This window comes from Capra hircus, chromosome 19, assembly GCF_001704415.2.
Source record: "Capra hircus breed San Clemente chromosome 19, ASM170441v1, whole genome shotgun sequence".
Taxonomy (NCBI): domain Eukaryota; kingdom Metazoa; phylum Chordata; class Mammalia; order Artiodactyla; family Bovidae; genus Capra; species Capra hircus.
Window position 1 is genome coordinate 24241903 of NC_030826.1, and position 17303 is coordinate 24259205.

At 46.9% G+C, this 17303-nt stretch overlaps 1 protein-coding gene across 2 annotated transcripts in view; it reads right to left on the reverse strand.

The window, feature by feature from the left end:
* ITGAE (integrin subunit alpha E) overlaps nt 1–16745 on the reverse strand; it is a 60457-nt gene extending 43712 nt beyond the window's left edge. The window contains exons 1-2 of one of the 2 annotated variants that reach the window (XM_013972207.2): nt 16630–16745; nt 552–672 (exon numbers count right to left, since the gene is read on the reverse strand). In XM_013972207.2, the coding sequence (XP_013827661.2) occupies nt 552–672; nt 16630–16663 (155 nt within the window). In that variant the 5' untranslated portion in view covers nt 16664–16745. Of the gene's footprint in view, nt 1–551; nt 673–7910; nt 7993–16629 lie in introns of those variants that run through there. The other variant, XM_013972206.2, reaches the window with a different exon arrangement.

Consider the following 17303-nt stretch of genomic DNA (forward strand, 5'->3'; position numbering starts at 1 on the left):
TCTTAAACTTGGCCATAAATTGTGTCAAACCCTTAACATGCATTAACTTAAACAGTCTTTGCAACAACCCTGTAAAGTAGAAAATATCACCCCAACTGCAGAGATGAGAAACTGAGGCTGGGGGTTGAGTGTCTTGCTATAAATACAGAGTGAAGCTGTCACCCAACCACGGCGGCCAGACCCACAGCTGGCCTTGCTCGTAACCACTACGCCGCATGCCTCATAATTTCCATTAAAAAATATATATTTTTTTGTCACTCTCCAAAATTTCAATATTGAGCATGTGTTACTTTTGTAAGAGACACAAGAGCCTTGATAAACTGTATTGTAAGAGAGGTAGTTAGTCTCCCCCTCCTCCACCCCAGGAGAGGCCAGAGTGAGGTCAGGGGCCAGCCTGCAAGGACTGACCCTGGGCTCATGGCCTCTCCCCTGCATGCCCTTCTGAAAGGGTTTCTCCCCAGCTGTGGAGTGGGGCGCCACAGCCTTGTATTGGGCCTTCTCCAGCTCTCCGAGGACCCTCGGTCCTCACTGCCCATCCCCTATCTGCCTACCAGGTCTGCTTGGTCCTGGAGTCCTGATGCAGAAGGGAGCTAAGCACATACGGGGCGCCGCCCTCGGGAGTCACCCAGGTCCGGACCACGTCCACATTGAAGGCAGCCAGGGGAGCCAGGCCTGAGGAGGAAAGAAGAACAATGAACAGGCGAGGCATCGTTATTCCATCACCTCCTGCCATGCTATTATCCCCACTTTACAGATGGGAAAAGCAGGACTCCCATAAGAATGGGACTGGAACACAGGCACACCTAACCCAGAACCCTTGATCCTCCAGCTAAACCAAGCTGTGTCTGTACTGATCCCTGCCCCAGGAGGTCTTCTTTTTTTCCCCCTTTGGCCATGACTTGTGGCATGCAAGATTTTAGTTCTCTGAGCGGGGATCAAATTAGTGCTCCTTGCAATGGAAGGGTAAAGTCTTAACCAGGGACAGTCAGGGAAGTCCTCTGCCCCCCCAGCCCCCGCTCATCAACCAAGGGTCTTTTTCCACAGGAATAGGACTGAAATGCAGGTGTGTCTGATCCAGAACCCCTGACCCTCCTACTAAACCAAGCTATGTTGGCGCCAAGGCCCCCTCATCCAGGAAGCCTTCCTTGGTTCTGTCCCAGAGCACTTCCCACCTCCTCACACCTCCCACTGTTCACTTTCTGTACCTGCCTCAGAGCGCATGCTCATCACTGTGCCAGGTACCAAAGTTAAAATAGACTATGGGCCCAATGGAGAGGATCTGCTTACATTCTGCGTACATACACCTCCATCAACTGACCCAAGAGAAAAGATACGTCCTCAAAAATACCTATTTGTAACAGTCCCAGACTGGAGCAACCCAAATGACCATCTGCTGGGGAATGGATAAACTGATATTTTCAGACAATGAATACTGTTCAGAAGTAAAAAGAAACAGACAATTGACATGCACAACGAGATGGGTGAGTCTTCCCTGGTTGGTCCATTGGCTAAGACTCTAAGTTCCCAATGCAGGAACCTAGGTTCAGTCCCTGGTCAGGGAACTAGACCCCACATGCTGAACTAAGAGTTCCCGCAACTAAAGATCCCACATGCTGCAACTAAGACCAGGCACAGCTGAAATGAATAAATAGAGAAAAATAAATATTAAAAAACTGTAGCAAAAAATATTGCCTGGAGTAGTGAGAGTAGGGGTGGGAATTAACTGAGAAGGGGCAGAGAGGAGCTTTTGGGGTGTTGGAAATAGCCTACATCTCTATAGGCATTTGGATTACAAAGACATGCATTTGTCAAAAATACATCAAATGATCCACTTAAAATTTGTGTGGCTCACTATGTAAATTTTACCTCAAAAACAAAAAAAAAAGAACCATAAGCAAATATTGAATTCTAGTTAACATGTATGCTGAAATGTTTAGGGATAAACTGTGCTGATGCCTGCAGTTTACTTTGAAATGCATCAAAATGTGAGACGGCTTGATGGGTGGATAGCTGGATATATATATGGATGGTAATTTACATAGAGATGGGTATAAATAAATGTTTTTTATACACATTGATTACAATTGTCAGCATTTTGTTGCATTTGCACTATCACACATATTTTACATATATGTGATATACAAAAATATATACATTGTAAAATCTGTACATTGTCAAGTTGTTAGGGGAAGCACACTGATTGAAACCGCCCACCCTGGCCAGGTACCATAGTAACCATTCGCATGAGTTGTTTTATGACAGGAAATCCTGGTAAGGAATAGGGAACTAATAAGCCACCACCAATCGGAAGAGTTTGGAAAGGTCAAAAGGAGACACCCCATGTCCGTCCACTTCCCAGAATCCCTCTCGCTAGCATCCATCTTGGCTGAGTGATGTGTGCGCCACCAGGAAAGACTCTAAGTTAGAATGATTGGCCAAAGACCACCCGGAAACGAATCCCATCACCATAAAACCGGAGACTGCGAGCCACGTGGCAGAGCAGTTCTCCTGGGTTCCCTTACCCTACTGCTCTCCACCCGGGTGCCCTTTCCCAATGAAATCTCTTGCTTGGTCAGCGCGTGTCTCCTCGGACAATTCTTTTCCGAGTGTTAGACGAGAGCCTGCTCCTGGGGCCCTGAAGGGAGGGCCTCCCCCTTCCTACAACAAAGTCTGTCATATGTGGTTGTCCATTGCACAAGTTTTTCAACTTTTCTGTATGTTTGGAAATTCTTCACTAAAAATTTTTGGGGGGAACTTGGGAAGGCAGAATTGATATGGATAGATTGCTCCCCAAAGAGGCTGTGCCAATTTGTACTCCAACAACAGAATGGAAGGCCTGTTTCCCACAGCATTGCTTGACTGTGCAGACCTCTTCATCTTTGTTTTAAAAGAGTATCTCATCATTTTCTTCCAAGCCTCTTATTATAAGTTGTTTTCTGTCTATTTCATGTACATTACCCATCTTAAAGAGGTCTTTATTGTTTTCTTTTTCATTCTTTTGGGCATACAACATAGCATGTGAGATCTTTAGTTCCCTGACCAGGGATTAAATCCACAACCCGCACAGTAGAAGTTTGGAGTCCTAACCACTGGACCACCAGGGAAGTTTTCTTACTTAATATACAAGAGCTTTTTTTTCCCAAAAGAAATTGCCAGCGTGTTACTTAGCTATTTGTTCGACTTCCTTATATTTTTTCCCAAACCTACGTTTATTACGTAGTCAAATTCTTTTTCTTCTGTCACTTGAGCTTTGTGTCATACTTTCCCACCAGAGATTATTTTTTTAATTTACTATTATTTTCTCCGGTATGTTATTTGTTTCATTCTTTTATGCTTACATCTTTGATTCATCTAGACTTTTTTCTTTTGGCTGCACCATGAAGCTTGTGGGGTCTTAGTTCCGTGACCAAGGTTCAAACCCATGTCCCTTGTAGTCAAAAATACAGTGTCCTAACCACTGGACTGCCATGAAAGTCCCTAGATTTTATTTTTGCATATACCCAGCTTTAATTTTTCTTCCCCCCAAATGAAATTGTCCAGCGTTCCTTCTCAACTAGCTTATATTATTCCCATAGGTTTGAAATACCACTTTATCATTCTCAGAATTCTCACATGTAATTTGGTGTCCCCAGGGACTCAGTTCTGCCCCACTGACCTCACTTTCTCCTGCTTGGACACATTCATTAGTCTCCTGACTTTCTCTTTCCAGATTTGTCCCTCCAGGTACATCCTTTCCATACCAGTAGTCAAAAAAAATTTTCAAAGGCATAGTTTGACCGTGCTGTGCCACTGCTTAAAATTACAGTATATGTTTGCATGGAAAAAAAGGCAAAGTAAAGCATAGTCTATAGACTTATCTGTTCAAATACTGCTCAGTTAACAACTTTTTGTCACAATGGCTCTTGACAAGCTATGCCACTTCTTGAGTTTCGCTGAATTTTTTTGTTTTTGATTTGGCCACACCCCACAGCTTGCAGGATCTTCGTTTTCAACCAGTGATTGAATCCAGGACCACGGCAGCTAAAGCACCAAGTCCTAACTACCGGACTTCCAGGGCGCTCCCAGCTATGCCACTTAAAAAAAGGACATTACTTTTTTTAAATGTTGATATGATGATTTTTTTTCACCCCTGAATACACCAAATAAACATGCTATAAGGAAGTGTATTCTGATGTTACATTTTCAGGCAAAAACATATGCACCAATTTACTTACAGGAGAGTTTCTAGCCCAACAATATCATAGGAAACAAACCTACATTGCTTGCCATGTTTGAAAGTGTGAAAGTGAAAGTGAAGTCGTGTCCGACTCTTTGCGACCCCATGGACCTTAACCTACCAGGCTCCTCTGTCCATGGGATTTTCCAGGCAAGAGTACTGGAGTGGGTTGCCATTTCCTTCTCCAGGGCATCTTCCAAACCCAGCGATCTGAACCTGGGTCTCCCGCATTGCAGGCAGACGCCTTACCGTCTGAGCCACCAGGGAAGCCCCAGGTTTGGGTAAACCTCATATACTTTGCTTTGCATATGCATGCCCATCGAGGAGCCTGAAGAGATAGTGTCTTCTATGAGTCTACAGGCTACTGAGTGCACAAGCTATTTCCCTGTGTCTTGAAGTGATTTTAAGGTTTAGTATTTATTTTGGCCTCAAAATAGTTCTCTGTGACTTTATTTTTAAAGGGAGTTTGAATGTAAGATAGCCATGGGTCCCCAAAAAGTCAAAAAAAGAGTAAAGAAATGGTACAGAAAGGAAAACATACTTTTTCAGTAATGACCCCCTCTCACCCATCCTCCACCACCCACCCCTAAGTCTTCATTTCCTCCTCTAATGAGGACAGCAAGCCTTCATTACAATAAGTTGTATCTATAAATTATAATTTAATATTCAAATTATTGGGTTTTTAATATGCACTTGTTTTGTTTGTAAATTTATAAAAGTTACATCATTAAAAGTTATTTAGATATTGGGGTGGCTGGAATGCACCACAGTTTTTCATTTGAAAAACTGATGGACTTTTTTTTTTCCCAATTAATGGCTTTTCACCTGGCATTAGAGATTTTAGGAACAAAGTAAAATCCTTAAACAACAGACAGGTATAAACTATTCTTTGAACTAAAGAAGAGAAGGAAATACAAAGTTCCGACTATGCGGTTCTTCAGTCCCTAAGGGAGACATAACCATTTAAAATATGTATGTCTCCAATAACATTCCTTCAAACTATATAAAGCAAAAATTGACTGAACTAAAAGATTTAACAAGTCTTTCACAGGTATAAGAGCAGACAAAAAAAAGGAAAAAACCAAACCCAGTAAGTATCTAGAAGATCTGAACAACACAATTAACAAACTTGATATAACTGACTAACAGATAATGTTATAGCCAATAATGGCAAAGTAAACATTTTTTTCAAGTACACATGAAATATCAAAATTGACCATAAGTGTGCCGGGTCATAAAATAAACTTCAGTAAGTTTCAACGGATTTACATAATCCAGAGTATGTTCTCTGACTATAGCAGAATTAAACTAGAAATCAATAACAAAGAGAAAGCAAGAAAAATCTGAACTTCTTGGAAAATAAGCAATGTACTTCTAAAGAATGTAAGGTCAAAAATGGAGACCTTAAAATATTTTGAACTGAATGAGAATTAAGATAGGACAAATCAAAACGTGTGTGATACAGTTAACAAAGTGCTTAGAGGAAACATACGGCATTATATGCACATGTTTTTTAAAAAAAGAAAACCTGAAAACTAATTATCTGATATTCCATCTCAAAAAGCTAAATGAAAAGCAAGTCAAACTCGGAGAGGAATATGGAAGGAATAAGGATATGAGCATATCAGTGAAATAGAAAACTAACCTACATAGAGAAAATCAAAGCCTGGTTTTTAAAAAGAGTGATAAACTGATAAACCTCTAGCAACACTGATTAAGGAAGGAAAAAAAAGAGAGAAAGAACATAGAAATTACCAATATGAATGAAAAGATCACATCGGAACAGAGCCTAAGACATTTATGAAATAAGAGGATAGTGTATACAACTTGGGGCTTCCCAGGTGGCTGTAATGGTAAAGAACCCAGCTGCCAATGCAGAAGACATAAAAGATGCGGGCTCAGCCCCTGGGTCAGGAAGACCCCCTGGAGGAGGGCATGGCAACACACTCCAGTATGTTTGCCTGGAGAACCCCATGGACAGAGGAAACTGATGGGCTACAGTTCATAGCCCAAATAAAGGCAGCCAAATAAATAAATAAAATAAAATTGATTAGTTAAAAAGAAACCTAGCAAATTATTGTGGGGAGAGGGGAGATGTTAGCAAGCCATTTAAAAAATGTATGTGAAAATGCAAAGGGCAATATAATTGTGACTGATCCGAGTTCTAGGGCAGAAACCAACACAACACTATAAAGCAATTTTCCTCCAATTAAGAAATAAATTAATTTTTAAACAAAGAAGACAGAGCTGACTTTTTTTAAAAAGGAAGAAAGAAAGAAACACAATGGGAAAGAATAGTCAGGTCCTCTTGAAGAAGAAGAATAAAATTTTTGGATTTATCATTTATCAATATTATTATAAATTTACAGTTATTAAAACAGAATTATATTGACATGCTGCTGCTACTGCTGCTGCTAAGTCGCTTCAGCCGTGTCCGACTCTGTGCAACCCCATAGACGGCAGCCCACCAGGCTCCGCTGTCCCTGGGATTCTCCAGGCAAGAACACTGGAGTGGGTTGCCATTTCCTTCTCCAATGCATGAAAGTGGAAAGAGAAAACTGAAAGTGAAGTCACTCAGTCATGTCTGACTCTTCGACTCTTCATGATCCCATGGACTACAGCCTACCAGGCTCCTCCATCCATGGGATTTTCCAGGCAAGAGTACTGGAGTGGGGTGCCAAAGATAGACAGATAGATCAATGGAACAAAGAGTCCAAAAACATACGGTCACTTGATTTAGGACAAGGGTGACAGTAAGGTGCCACTTACTCTTTCACAGTAAGGTGAAAGAATGATCTTTTAAATAAATCGTGCTGGGTCACTTGGATATCAACACTGAAAAAAATTAATCTTGACTTATGTTAGACACAAAAAATCAATTCCTGATGAACTGAAGATTTAAATATGTGTTTAGATGGACCATATATCTAACTATGAAAAGTGAAAAAGAAAGCTTTTAAGAGAAAACAAAGGACCTTCAGGTAGACAGATACTTTTTAAACAGATCACAAAAAAACACTAGCTATAAAGAAAAGCATTGATAAGCTGAACTTCACTAGGCTTAAGAACTGTTCATCGGAAGACATCACTAAAAGAGTAGAGAGGCAAGCCACAGAGAGAGAGGAGATGTTTGCAATACAAGCATCCGACAAAAGATTCATGTCAGAATCTGTGAAGAGTTCCTACAAATCAATATGAAAAAGGCATGTAAGCTAACAGAAAGGAGGACGTTTCACAAAAGAGACTATCCAAATGGCCAGCAATCATATGAGAAGTCATCATTAGGCTGCACAGAAAGGCAAACTGAGATTATGCAATACTGAAACAATGCAAGATCTTATGGGTCCTTGCCCCGACCCTGACACCTCTGCCTGCCTTTTGTCTGTGGAAAACTTTAGTCAAAGAATAAGTTTTATCCAAGAAGCGAGAAATGCAAAATCAAGGGGAAACTGTCAAAGGAGACTAAATAATAAGAACGTAGTCATTAAGCATAGTCAAGGACCTTTAATTCTTTCTCAAGGGCTATAGGTAATGCTCTGAGCCATGTCCTATGAGCTGTCTTCTAGACACACCAGGCAGAGTAGTTAACTACATGATGACCAGGCTGTACCCAGGACAATTCCTGCCACAATTCCAAGAATTGGCCACAAAGAAATGAGAACAAACGGACCCTGGAGATGAAGATTAACTGTACCTAAAACAGTGAAGATGATACTGGTCAGACCACTGATGACCAATTTGAAGATGACTATCAGAGCTGATTGTGGTTTCTGCATGTAGCCACCCCCGTCCTTCTGTCTAGAAAAGCTCCTGCCCCACTGGTTGCCGGGGATGTGGGGGAGGGGATTGGACTTTGGACAGACATCCACCTCCCCCCACCCTCCAGCTGCTGGCTTCTGAAATAAAGCAAACTTTCCTTTCCACCTATTTGGCCTATTTACTGGCTTTTGAGCGGCGAGCAGCCGGACCTCACACACACTCTTTTGGTAAAAATACCACTACATAACCACCAGAATGGCTAAACCGAAAAAGATAATACCACGTGTTAACAATAATGTAGAGCCATTAAAATAGTCATATACTGCTGGTGGGGGTGTAAATTTGTATAACCCCTTTAGAAAACCGTTTGGCTATTATCAACTACAGCTGAATATATGCGTAACTCGTGACTCAGCGATTCTAGCCTTAGCCATAAATCCAATAGAAATATGTTCATAAATTCATAAAAAGACATGTACAAGAATGTTCACAGCCTCACTATTCATAATAACCCCAAACTGGAACAACCCGCATATCTACCAACAAGCTGCTGTATATTCACCAATGGAATACCCTGCAGCAACAAAAATAATTGACTACAAGGTGGGTAGATCTATGAACACAATGTCGGATGAAAAACAGTGGGGATGAAACAGAACATGTATGATTTCATGTAAGCGAAGTTCAAAACAGGCAAACTAATCCATGACATTAGAAGTCAGGAGGACGGTTAACCTTGGGGGTAATGACTGGAGGGTCCACAGGAGGTGTTTATGGATGTTGGTGACGTTCTGTTTCTTGAAATGGGTATCAGCATGTGGATCTGATTTAATTGGAAAATGCACTGCCCTGACTTTGTTCGTTTTTGTGTGTGACTTCAAAAAACAGCCTACCTTAAAAAATAATAATCGCAGGGGTGAGAAGGAATAAATTAGGAGTTCGGGATTAATACACTGCTATACTCCAGTATTCCTGCCTGGCAGTTACTCCCATTAACAGAAGAGCCTGGAGGGCTACAGTCCATAGGGTTGCAAAGAGTCAGACACGAATGAAGCACACATACATAAAATAGATAAACAACAAGGATTTATTGTAAAGCACAGGGAACTATATATATAGTCAGTGTATCGTGATAGCCTATAAAGAAAAAGAATGTATATGTGCAATGTCTTATGGAAAAACCTGAAAGAATTTTTTGGCCAACCCAATACAATGGAATCATTTTGCTGTACACCTGAAATTAACTCAATATTGTAAATCAACTATAGTTCAATTTAAAAAACAATAATAATTGCGAGTGTCTGAAACACACTTAATATGTAAAAATTCCAGGGATTCTTAATGATACTTAAAAGACAGTTGTTGTTGTTCGGTCGCCAAGTTGTGTCCAAGAGGAAACAAAAACAAAAGAAATCAAAACACTACATTGTTCGCCATCAGCAGTGAAATGAGGGCATTGTCCCCTAACTCTGAAAATCGACTATTAAAGGGAAAGTATTAATCTTCTTGCCTTTCCTGTATGCACTACATTTCAAGGTCACCAAACAGTCTTAGTTGGCGAGAAAACGTTCTTTAAGGAAAAGTCGCTACCAACAAATGGGGAAGGAATAATAGAATCATAAACACAGAATTTTGCAGAACATCCCTGGCAATCCAGTGGATTTGGATTTAAGTCTTAATTTGGAGTTAAGTTTTCAGTGCCAGGGGCACAAGTTCAATCTCTGGTTGGGGAACTAAGATTCCACGTGTAATGCAGTCAAAAACAAAAAAAAGCAGATAACTTTGCAAGTCATAATGAAATACAACAGTGAATTCAGGCCACAATCATCAATGGACAAAACCACTTGGTTGAAAGGTTGATGGAGCACTTCACAATTAGACTGACACCCCCAGCCCACTAGTTCATCTTAGCGCCCTTAAGAGTGGGTCCCCCAGGCATGTGTGCCCCCTTGTGTGACTCCCCAGGAAGAATAGTGGGGCCCAAGACTCTGCATTTCTAACAGCTCCCATGCGATGTCCAGGCTGCCAGTCATCAGACCACACCAAGAAGCAAGTCTTTAAAATAACCTCAGCAAAGGAAACTGGAAAAAGGAGCAAGGGAAATGCAGGAAAAATGGCAAAATCCTCCTGATTTTTCTCTGACTGGGGTCCTTAACTTGTGGGATCTAATGTCTGATGATCTGAGGTGGAGCTGATGCAATAACAATAGAAGTAAAATGTACAATAAATGCAATGTGCTTAAATCATCCTGAAAACATCCCCTCATCCCAACTGTCCATGGAAAAGCTGTCTTCCACAAAATCAGCCCCTGGTGCCAAAAAGGTTGGGGATGGCTGGTATAAAGTGTGTTCGTCAAAAAAGTTAACCCTGCATGTAATGAAGGCGTTAGCCCTAACTGCCAGGTTCCAGGAAATTAAGGGGGTTGAAGGACAAATCACTCTGAGAGGAAGCAAACATGCAAATCTTTCATGAAGATCTCTTCTGCAGGACAAGCGTCCGAGCTCTGCAGTAAAGCATGAAAAAGACACAGAGACGCCCAAATGAGCAAGGGGGCCCATCTAGACTAAGAAAGGCATAGCAACCGCACATGATATCTGGGCCTTGTTAGGGTCTTGATCTGAACTCATCAACTGTTAAAAATAGACATGTGGAGACAGTCAGGAAGATTCGAATACAAGCTGAGTATTAGCAAAAGGAGAAGGAGGTGGCAGAGGATGAGAGGGTTAGATGGCATCACCGACTTAATGGACATGAATTTGAACAAACTCCAGGAGATAGTGAAAGGCAGGGGAGTTTGGCATGCTGCGGGTTATGGGGTTGCAGAGTCAGACACAGCTTAGCAACTGAGCAACAACATTAGACATTAACAAAGAATTACTGTTCATTTTGTTAGGTGATGAGAACACTGTGACTGTAAGAGGATATCTCCTATACTTTAAAAATTTGTATTGAAGCATTTGAGGGTAAAATGACTGATGGTGGGGATTTTCCTTCAAATAAAGCTTCCAAAGCAAGTAAGTGCAAACAGATCACCCAAGTATCTTCTTCTAAAATGCAGGTTCTGATTCAGGACGTGAGGGAGTGGGGCTGAGGTCCTAGCCTAACAGGCTGGTAAGTGATGCCAGGCTGCACCTGGTCCCCAGACCAAACTGTGAGCATCAAGGCTTTAACATACTTTGGAAAAGCAAACAGGAAAATGACAGGTGAAATCAGTGCAGCAGGTGTGACAAGATCTTGATAGCTGTGTCATCTGGGTGTCGGGCATATTGGGTTTACTGATGTCATTTTCTTTTGGCCACACCACTCAGCATATGGGACCTTAGTTCCCCAACCAGGGACTGAACCCGTGCCCCATGGAGTGGAAGGGCAGAGTCTTAACCCTTGGACCATCAGGGAAGTCCCCTCATTTTCTTTACTTCTGTACACACTTGAAACTTTGTTAAAATCCAATCTTCCAAAGGCTGAAGGCGCAGGCTCCCTCTAAGGGGCACTGTCTGCGCTCACCTGTCAATTCTCATTCCTCTTCCCTGAGCCCAACGCAAAATCTGTACTTTATTGCTTTCCCTTTATACCCCTGCCTTGCCCAGAATGATGGGTGGTGGCTCATAAAAATGTATCATCCGCTAAAATAAAACTTATTTTAAAATGATGGGGCAGGTAAAAAAAAAAAAAAAAAACTAAAAAGTGAAGTGAGAACTACCCACTTCTTACAAAGAGTGAGTGGAAGGCCTTCTTTCCCCTTTTTACCATCTGTGTGACTCACAGACATGAATTGAAACCCCTGTGAGAAGTCTAGCCTTCCTTCCCGGACATGCATGGTATCTCCCTTCCCAGCCCAGTATCCCCTCTGCCTGCTCTGTTCCCCAGCTGCTTGATACCCCACTTCCTGAACACACTCTGCACGCCTCCCACCACAGGGCCTTTGCACAGCGGCTCCCCCTGCCCCGTGTGCCTTCCTCATCACTCTCCCAGCTCCGCCCCATCCTTTGGGGCCCTGTTCAGGCTCTCCCTGCCCCAGGAGCCAACTAGATTCTTGACCAGAATGCCCTTCTGGTCTCTGAGCCCCCTCAGCATCCTGGGCTGTCTCTGTCTGGCTCTGACTAAATCCTGTCTGGGTCAGAGTGATCTGCGATGAAGTTTGTTTCCCCCAGACAGTAATCTGATCTGTCATCCATGATACCCTCAACCACAAAGCCCCACTTGACACAGTGCCAGGCCCAGATTAGAAACATCAGATAGGGCCAGAGATTTCTGATATCCACCCCTGCACCCCCATTTTTCGCTTTGTTCAACTGAGGGGTCTTGGCTCAAAATCTCTGAGGGGTGAGAAAGGGGAGGAGGTAAGCATAGAGACACTCACGACCACCTTCCTGGACCACCTGCTCTCTTCCAGGCACCATACACAGGTGCTGGGGCTCAGGGAGGTCAGGGGATTGCTTTGTGGCCCATCTGCAAGTTGAAATTTGTGTCTGGGCCCCAGGTCTGCCTTATTCTAAGGTCTCCAGTAAAAGCCAGAGGCCCTGGGGACAAGGGTGTTCGTGTAAATAGAGACCAGGCTCCCTGTGTGCCAGCAGCTGAGAACTGGGGCAGAGCTCTGGGTTAGCAAGCTGGTAATTAGGTCAGTGAGAATATGTGTATGTGTGCGTGTGCGTGTGTGTAGATGTGTCAACTGGTCTGCTGAGAACATGTGCATGTGTGTAGGCTGTGTGTGTGTGTGTGTGTGTGTGTGCACGTGCGTGCGTGCTAGGGTGTCACTGGGTCCGCTGAGCTGAGAATATGTGCATGTGTGTGTGTGTGGGTGTGTGTAGGTGTGTCAATGGGTCTGCTGAGCTGAGAAAACAGGCACGTGTGTGTGTGTGTGCTAGGGTGTCACAGGGTCCGCTGAGCTGAGAACACACGCACGTGTGTGTGTGTGTGTGTGTAGGTGTGACAATGGGTCCGTTGAGCTCTCTCAAAAGGCCAGCCGGTGCCTGGGGTCCCCCAGACGTGAGCTGCCTTGCTGGAGCAGACTCTACGCCCAACTGCGGCCACAGTCCCTTTACCCAGACTGTGCATCCATCAGGGACTCCCCCACCCTTCCCACTTCCTCCCTAGACTCAGAGAAACGAGCATGAGCCCCGGAGGGAGACAGTGCCCGCTTTCCACGGAGTCCCTGCAGGACCTGCGGTCACCTCACTGCCGTCTTCTCAGCGGGGCGACGCCGTGTGCAGGGCCCGACATACCGAAGGCTCCATAGGTGGGTGCTAACGTCAGTGCTGTAACCACAGGGGGCCCGCCACGTCCTCTGACGTCTTGCTCTCCGGGTGAAGCCCCCTTCGAGCGCTGTCAGAGATGAGAGCCGGCTGAACCAGAGTCTGTCACCACACCACCCACAGGGCTGCCTCCCCAAGCTGCCTCAGCCACAGGGGCCTGCTGAGTCAGACCCCACTCCATCCTGTCAGCCCCACGGCCCCCCTCCAGCCCCCTCTCTCCCCCATCACACTGGGCCATTTAGATACACATTCTTACAGCACTGTCCCCAGCTTAGCAAACTGAACCTGGGGGATATGGTTTCCCAAGATTAAGCAAGAAGCCCGGCCATAGCAGCCGTCCTGACGCCCGGCCGAGAGCACCCAGAAAGGTCTGCAGGCTGCCTGTCCCATGCGGCGGCTCACCCTGCGCTCACCCACCTGGGCCGTTAAAGCTGAGCCTCATCATCTCAGCCCCAGGCCTCATGCCTGCCCTCCGACTCCCTCACAGGCTACCCGATGGCCACGGCCAGCAGGTCTGGGGGAGGCTAGGCTAGGTTCCATACAAAGTGCTTGCGGCTTCCTCCTACATCTTCCCCGTGTCTCCTCCTCCCCACGTCCTCCTGCCCCAAGTCTCAGCAACTGCCTCTTCATGAGCCTCTGCCTCCCTTTCCTCCAGGACACTGCCTTCTACACAACAGACAGGTCTCATGGTCACCTTTGGGCTCGGGGCCTACTGGGTATCCCCCTGCCCTCAGGGTGCAGCCGGAGCTCCCTTAGCCTAGCATTCTGGATCCCCCACACTCCCACCACCTCCCTGACCACCCGCGTGGCCCCTGTCTACACTCCCCAAAAGCCAGCCTCCTGGAGGAGGTCAGAGGTGTCTGGCTCCCGAGTGGCCTGCCCTCCACACCTGGCCTGCCCATGCACTCTGCATTTGTCTTACCTCTCTGCCTGGGGGACACTTTCCCCATCCCCATGTGCTGCCTGAAGGTGTCCTTAGCGGGCCCTCCAGCTGGGGACAGAGGGTCCTGGTGTGCATGTGGCCTGCTTCCCCCTGGGGCCCAGGGTGTCCTGGCTGTGGGGGCCAGACGACATCAGAGCAGACAGCCCTCTGATCCCCACTCAGATCTCACCCTGTGTCTCCTTAAACATGATCTTTACACCAGGGTCTCTGTCCATACTGCTTCTCCTGCACAGAAGCTCCCTCCCACCCCTACCACCTGTCTGCACTTGCTAAGGACTCCCCCATCCTACGGGCCACCTCGGACACTACAGTCCTCCACCCTCAGTGGCTGAGGTTTTCCATCACAGACTTGCCCTTCCATCTAGGTTGTGCCCTGGGCAGATCCTGGTCTGGCACCTGCCCAATTCCCCCAGCAGGACTCAGAGGGGTCCCCAGGCTCCAGCCTGAAGTTAATACAAGAGCTAAGCCAACCCTGGACTTCTGGTTCTTGTACCACTGAAAGGTTTTATAGACCCATAGCATAGTTCCCTTCTTCACCCGAGCTATGTAGATGCAGTCTCTAAGAGCCTGGGAGGAGAAGTGAATGGCTGCGGTCACTGAATAAGTCAGGGTGAAGACTGACCCGGGAGTAGCAGGCTGCAAGGAACAGCTACAGGGCTTCACCACAGTGGGAAGGGTAGAAGGTCAGACCAGGAACAGTCTGGATTCTCTCTAGCCTAGCGAGGTACAGCCAGGATGCAGGGCCTGGGCTCACAGTCTGAGGAGATCCTATGCCCTCCCTTGGCCTCCCCTTGTCACTTTCTCAGACTCTCACCTCCTCCAGGAAGCTCTTTATGATTAGTCCACCCCTAAGTCTCAGGACCTCACTCTTAGAGCAACTGTCACAGCTCCATTTCTCCCAATCCCACTGGTGCTGCTCAGGCCCTGCTCTTGTCCCTGGCCCACAGCATAGCCAAGCTGCAGGCTCATGGATCTCATTGCAACTCTGCTCCATCTTGCTCTCTGCTATCCATCCACCTGGGGCGTGCCTTAGCCTCAGAAGGGGTTTTGTAAAGCTCATGTGACTTGACATTGCCGAAAAAGGTGCTGGGGCGATAACTGATCCTTCCAGAGGCCACAGGAGAAAGAGACGAGCAGGAGCCCAGAGTGACACCAGGGTTAGTGGACCAGGCCGTGGGGTATTCTGGAGCTTCTAGAGCAGGGAGGCAGGCAGAGGCCTGGGCTTAAGCCTCGTGTCCACCAGCACTTGCTTGTAACTAAGGCCAGTCACTACCCCTATCTGGGCCTCAGTCACCTCTTCCATGCTGGGAAGGAGTGGACCAGGGTCTCGTCTAAACATCGTCTATGGACACGCTTGGTGACGCAAGATCAAAGAAGCATGAGACCTTCTCCACACGCCACACGTAACTGAAAGTAAAGGGAAGTCTAAGCTGTAAAATAAGGAAGAGGAAGGTCAACAAAGTTTTGATCTTTCCATGATAACTATTTTTTTTAATAATCAAATATTAAAATTTGGCCAGCCTCTTGGGTGGCCCTGCCCTGTGGTGGGTGCTACTAGTAATTCTGAGCACCCCCCAGGCTGGCCTCAGCTCAGCCACGGTCCGGCCTCACTCAGCAGCCTGCATCAATCCTTAGGGGAAACTGAGGCTCCTAGGAGTTTTGAAACTACATCTGCCTGATGCCCGGACTTATTCTTCCACCAGAAGCTTCTGACCAGCACAGGAGGCCGCCAGGAGTCCTGTCAGATTGCTAAGCAGGACCACCTGGCCTCAGGCTTGATCTGAGCAGCCCCGCCCTGCAGCAGGGCTCACTGACCACGCTTTTTCTCCTCCCTGGTTCCTGGTGGGTGGTGCAGGCTCCTGGCTTGGCTTGCCCCCAGGGGCTTCCATGGGTGTTTTAAAGGCCAGAAAGGGACCCCCTAGGCAGTGCGGAGAGGAAGCGCCCCCTCCCCCACACAGGTTCTCCTAGGGCCTTAACGTCAGGAACAGGAAGCTGGCCCCCCTTGCATTCGTCCCCCACCACACAGCCCACCATCTCTCATCAGCGGTCACCTGCTCACAGGGTCCTTACCCCCTCCTCAGCTAAACCCTTCCTGTGTAAGAGAAGGGGGCTCTGCTGGGCAGGTGGGCTTGCACACTCTGAGGAGAAGCGCGGCATAGACCTGAGGGGCTGCCTGACATGGACGCCTGGTTGGGGAAAAGGGGACGCATGGGGAGGGGAGGTGGCAGGAGGAACAGGAGGCAGAGCCCCGGGGTCCAAAGGAGTCCAAAGTCAGAGGGAGCCTCAGGGGTCCTTCCCAGCCCCAGGGGGTGTCTGACCCACTGAGCAAGAGCCTCCCTCTGGGGGGAGGCCCCACCTCTTCTCTAACCTTGGGCCCTGAGCCCCACCAGACGCACAGACAGACAGGCCGAGCTAAGGGCACAGCAGCCCCCTGAGGGGCAAGGCTGAGGCCGACTTACTGGTCACGCAGAGCAGAGAGTGAAAGAGCCACATCCTGGCGGGAGCGCAGGCAGCGCCGAGGCCTCAGGGCTCAGCTTCCCTCCCGGCTCCTGGGCTGAGCAGGAGGCGGGGACAGAGGCGCACCCACAGGCCAGGACCACAGACAGACGGCTGCGCGGCTTCCTCAGTAGAGGAGGGCTGGGTCCCAGGAGCCCAGAACCACTGGCAGCCCTGCTCCATCTCTGCCACTCTTGTGGGACTGGGAGCTGAGGTCTGGCCTGGGAACAGGCCCGGATGACGTCCGGAGCGGGTATGTGAGGTACAGGAGCAGTATGAATCCAGCCGTGTGTTGTTTATCATCCTAGTGGAAGAGTCCCAGCCCCCTTGCCCTGCTCCATCACCCACCAGCCACCTCTGCCCCGAGCCTGGCCCAGGGTCCCTCCCACAGGAAGCACCCTCCACAGCCCGAAACCCGCCTCCACACTCAAGGCCCTGAGACTGCGGAGGGCCAGGTGGAGGGAAAGACCCTGGCACTGACGGAATCACTGCCTCAGTTCAGCTTTGGCCGCATTCTCTTCATTTTTGTTTTGAATTTTAAAAATAGTTTTATTTATTTCTGTGCTAGGTCTTCTCTGGTTGCAGCGAGCGGGGGCTACTCTCTAGTCTCAGCGCACGGAGTTCTCATCGCCGGAAC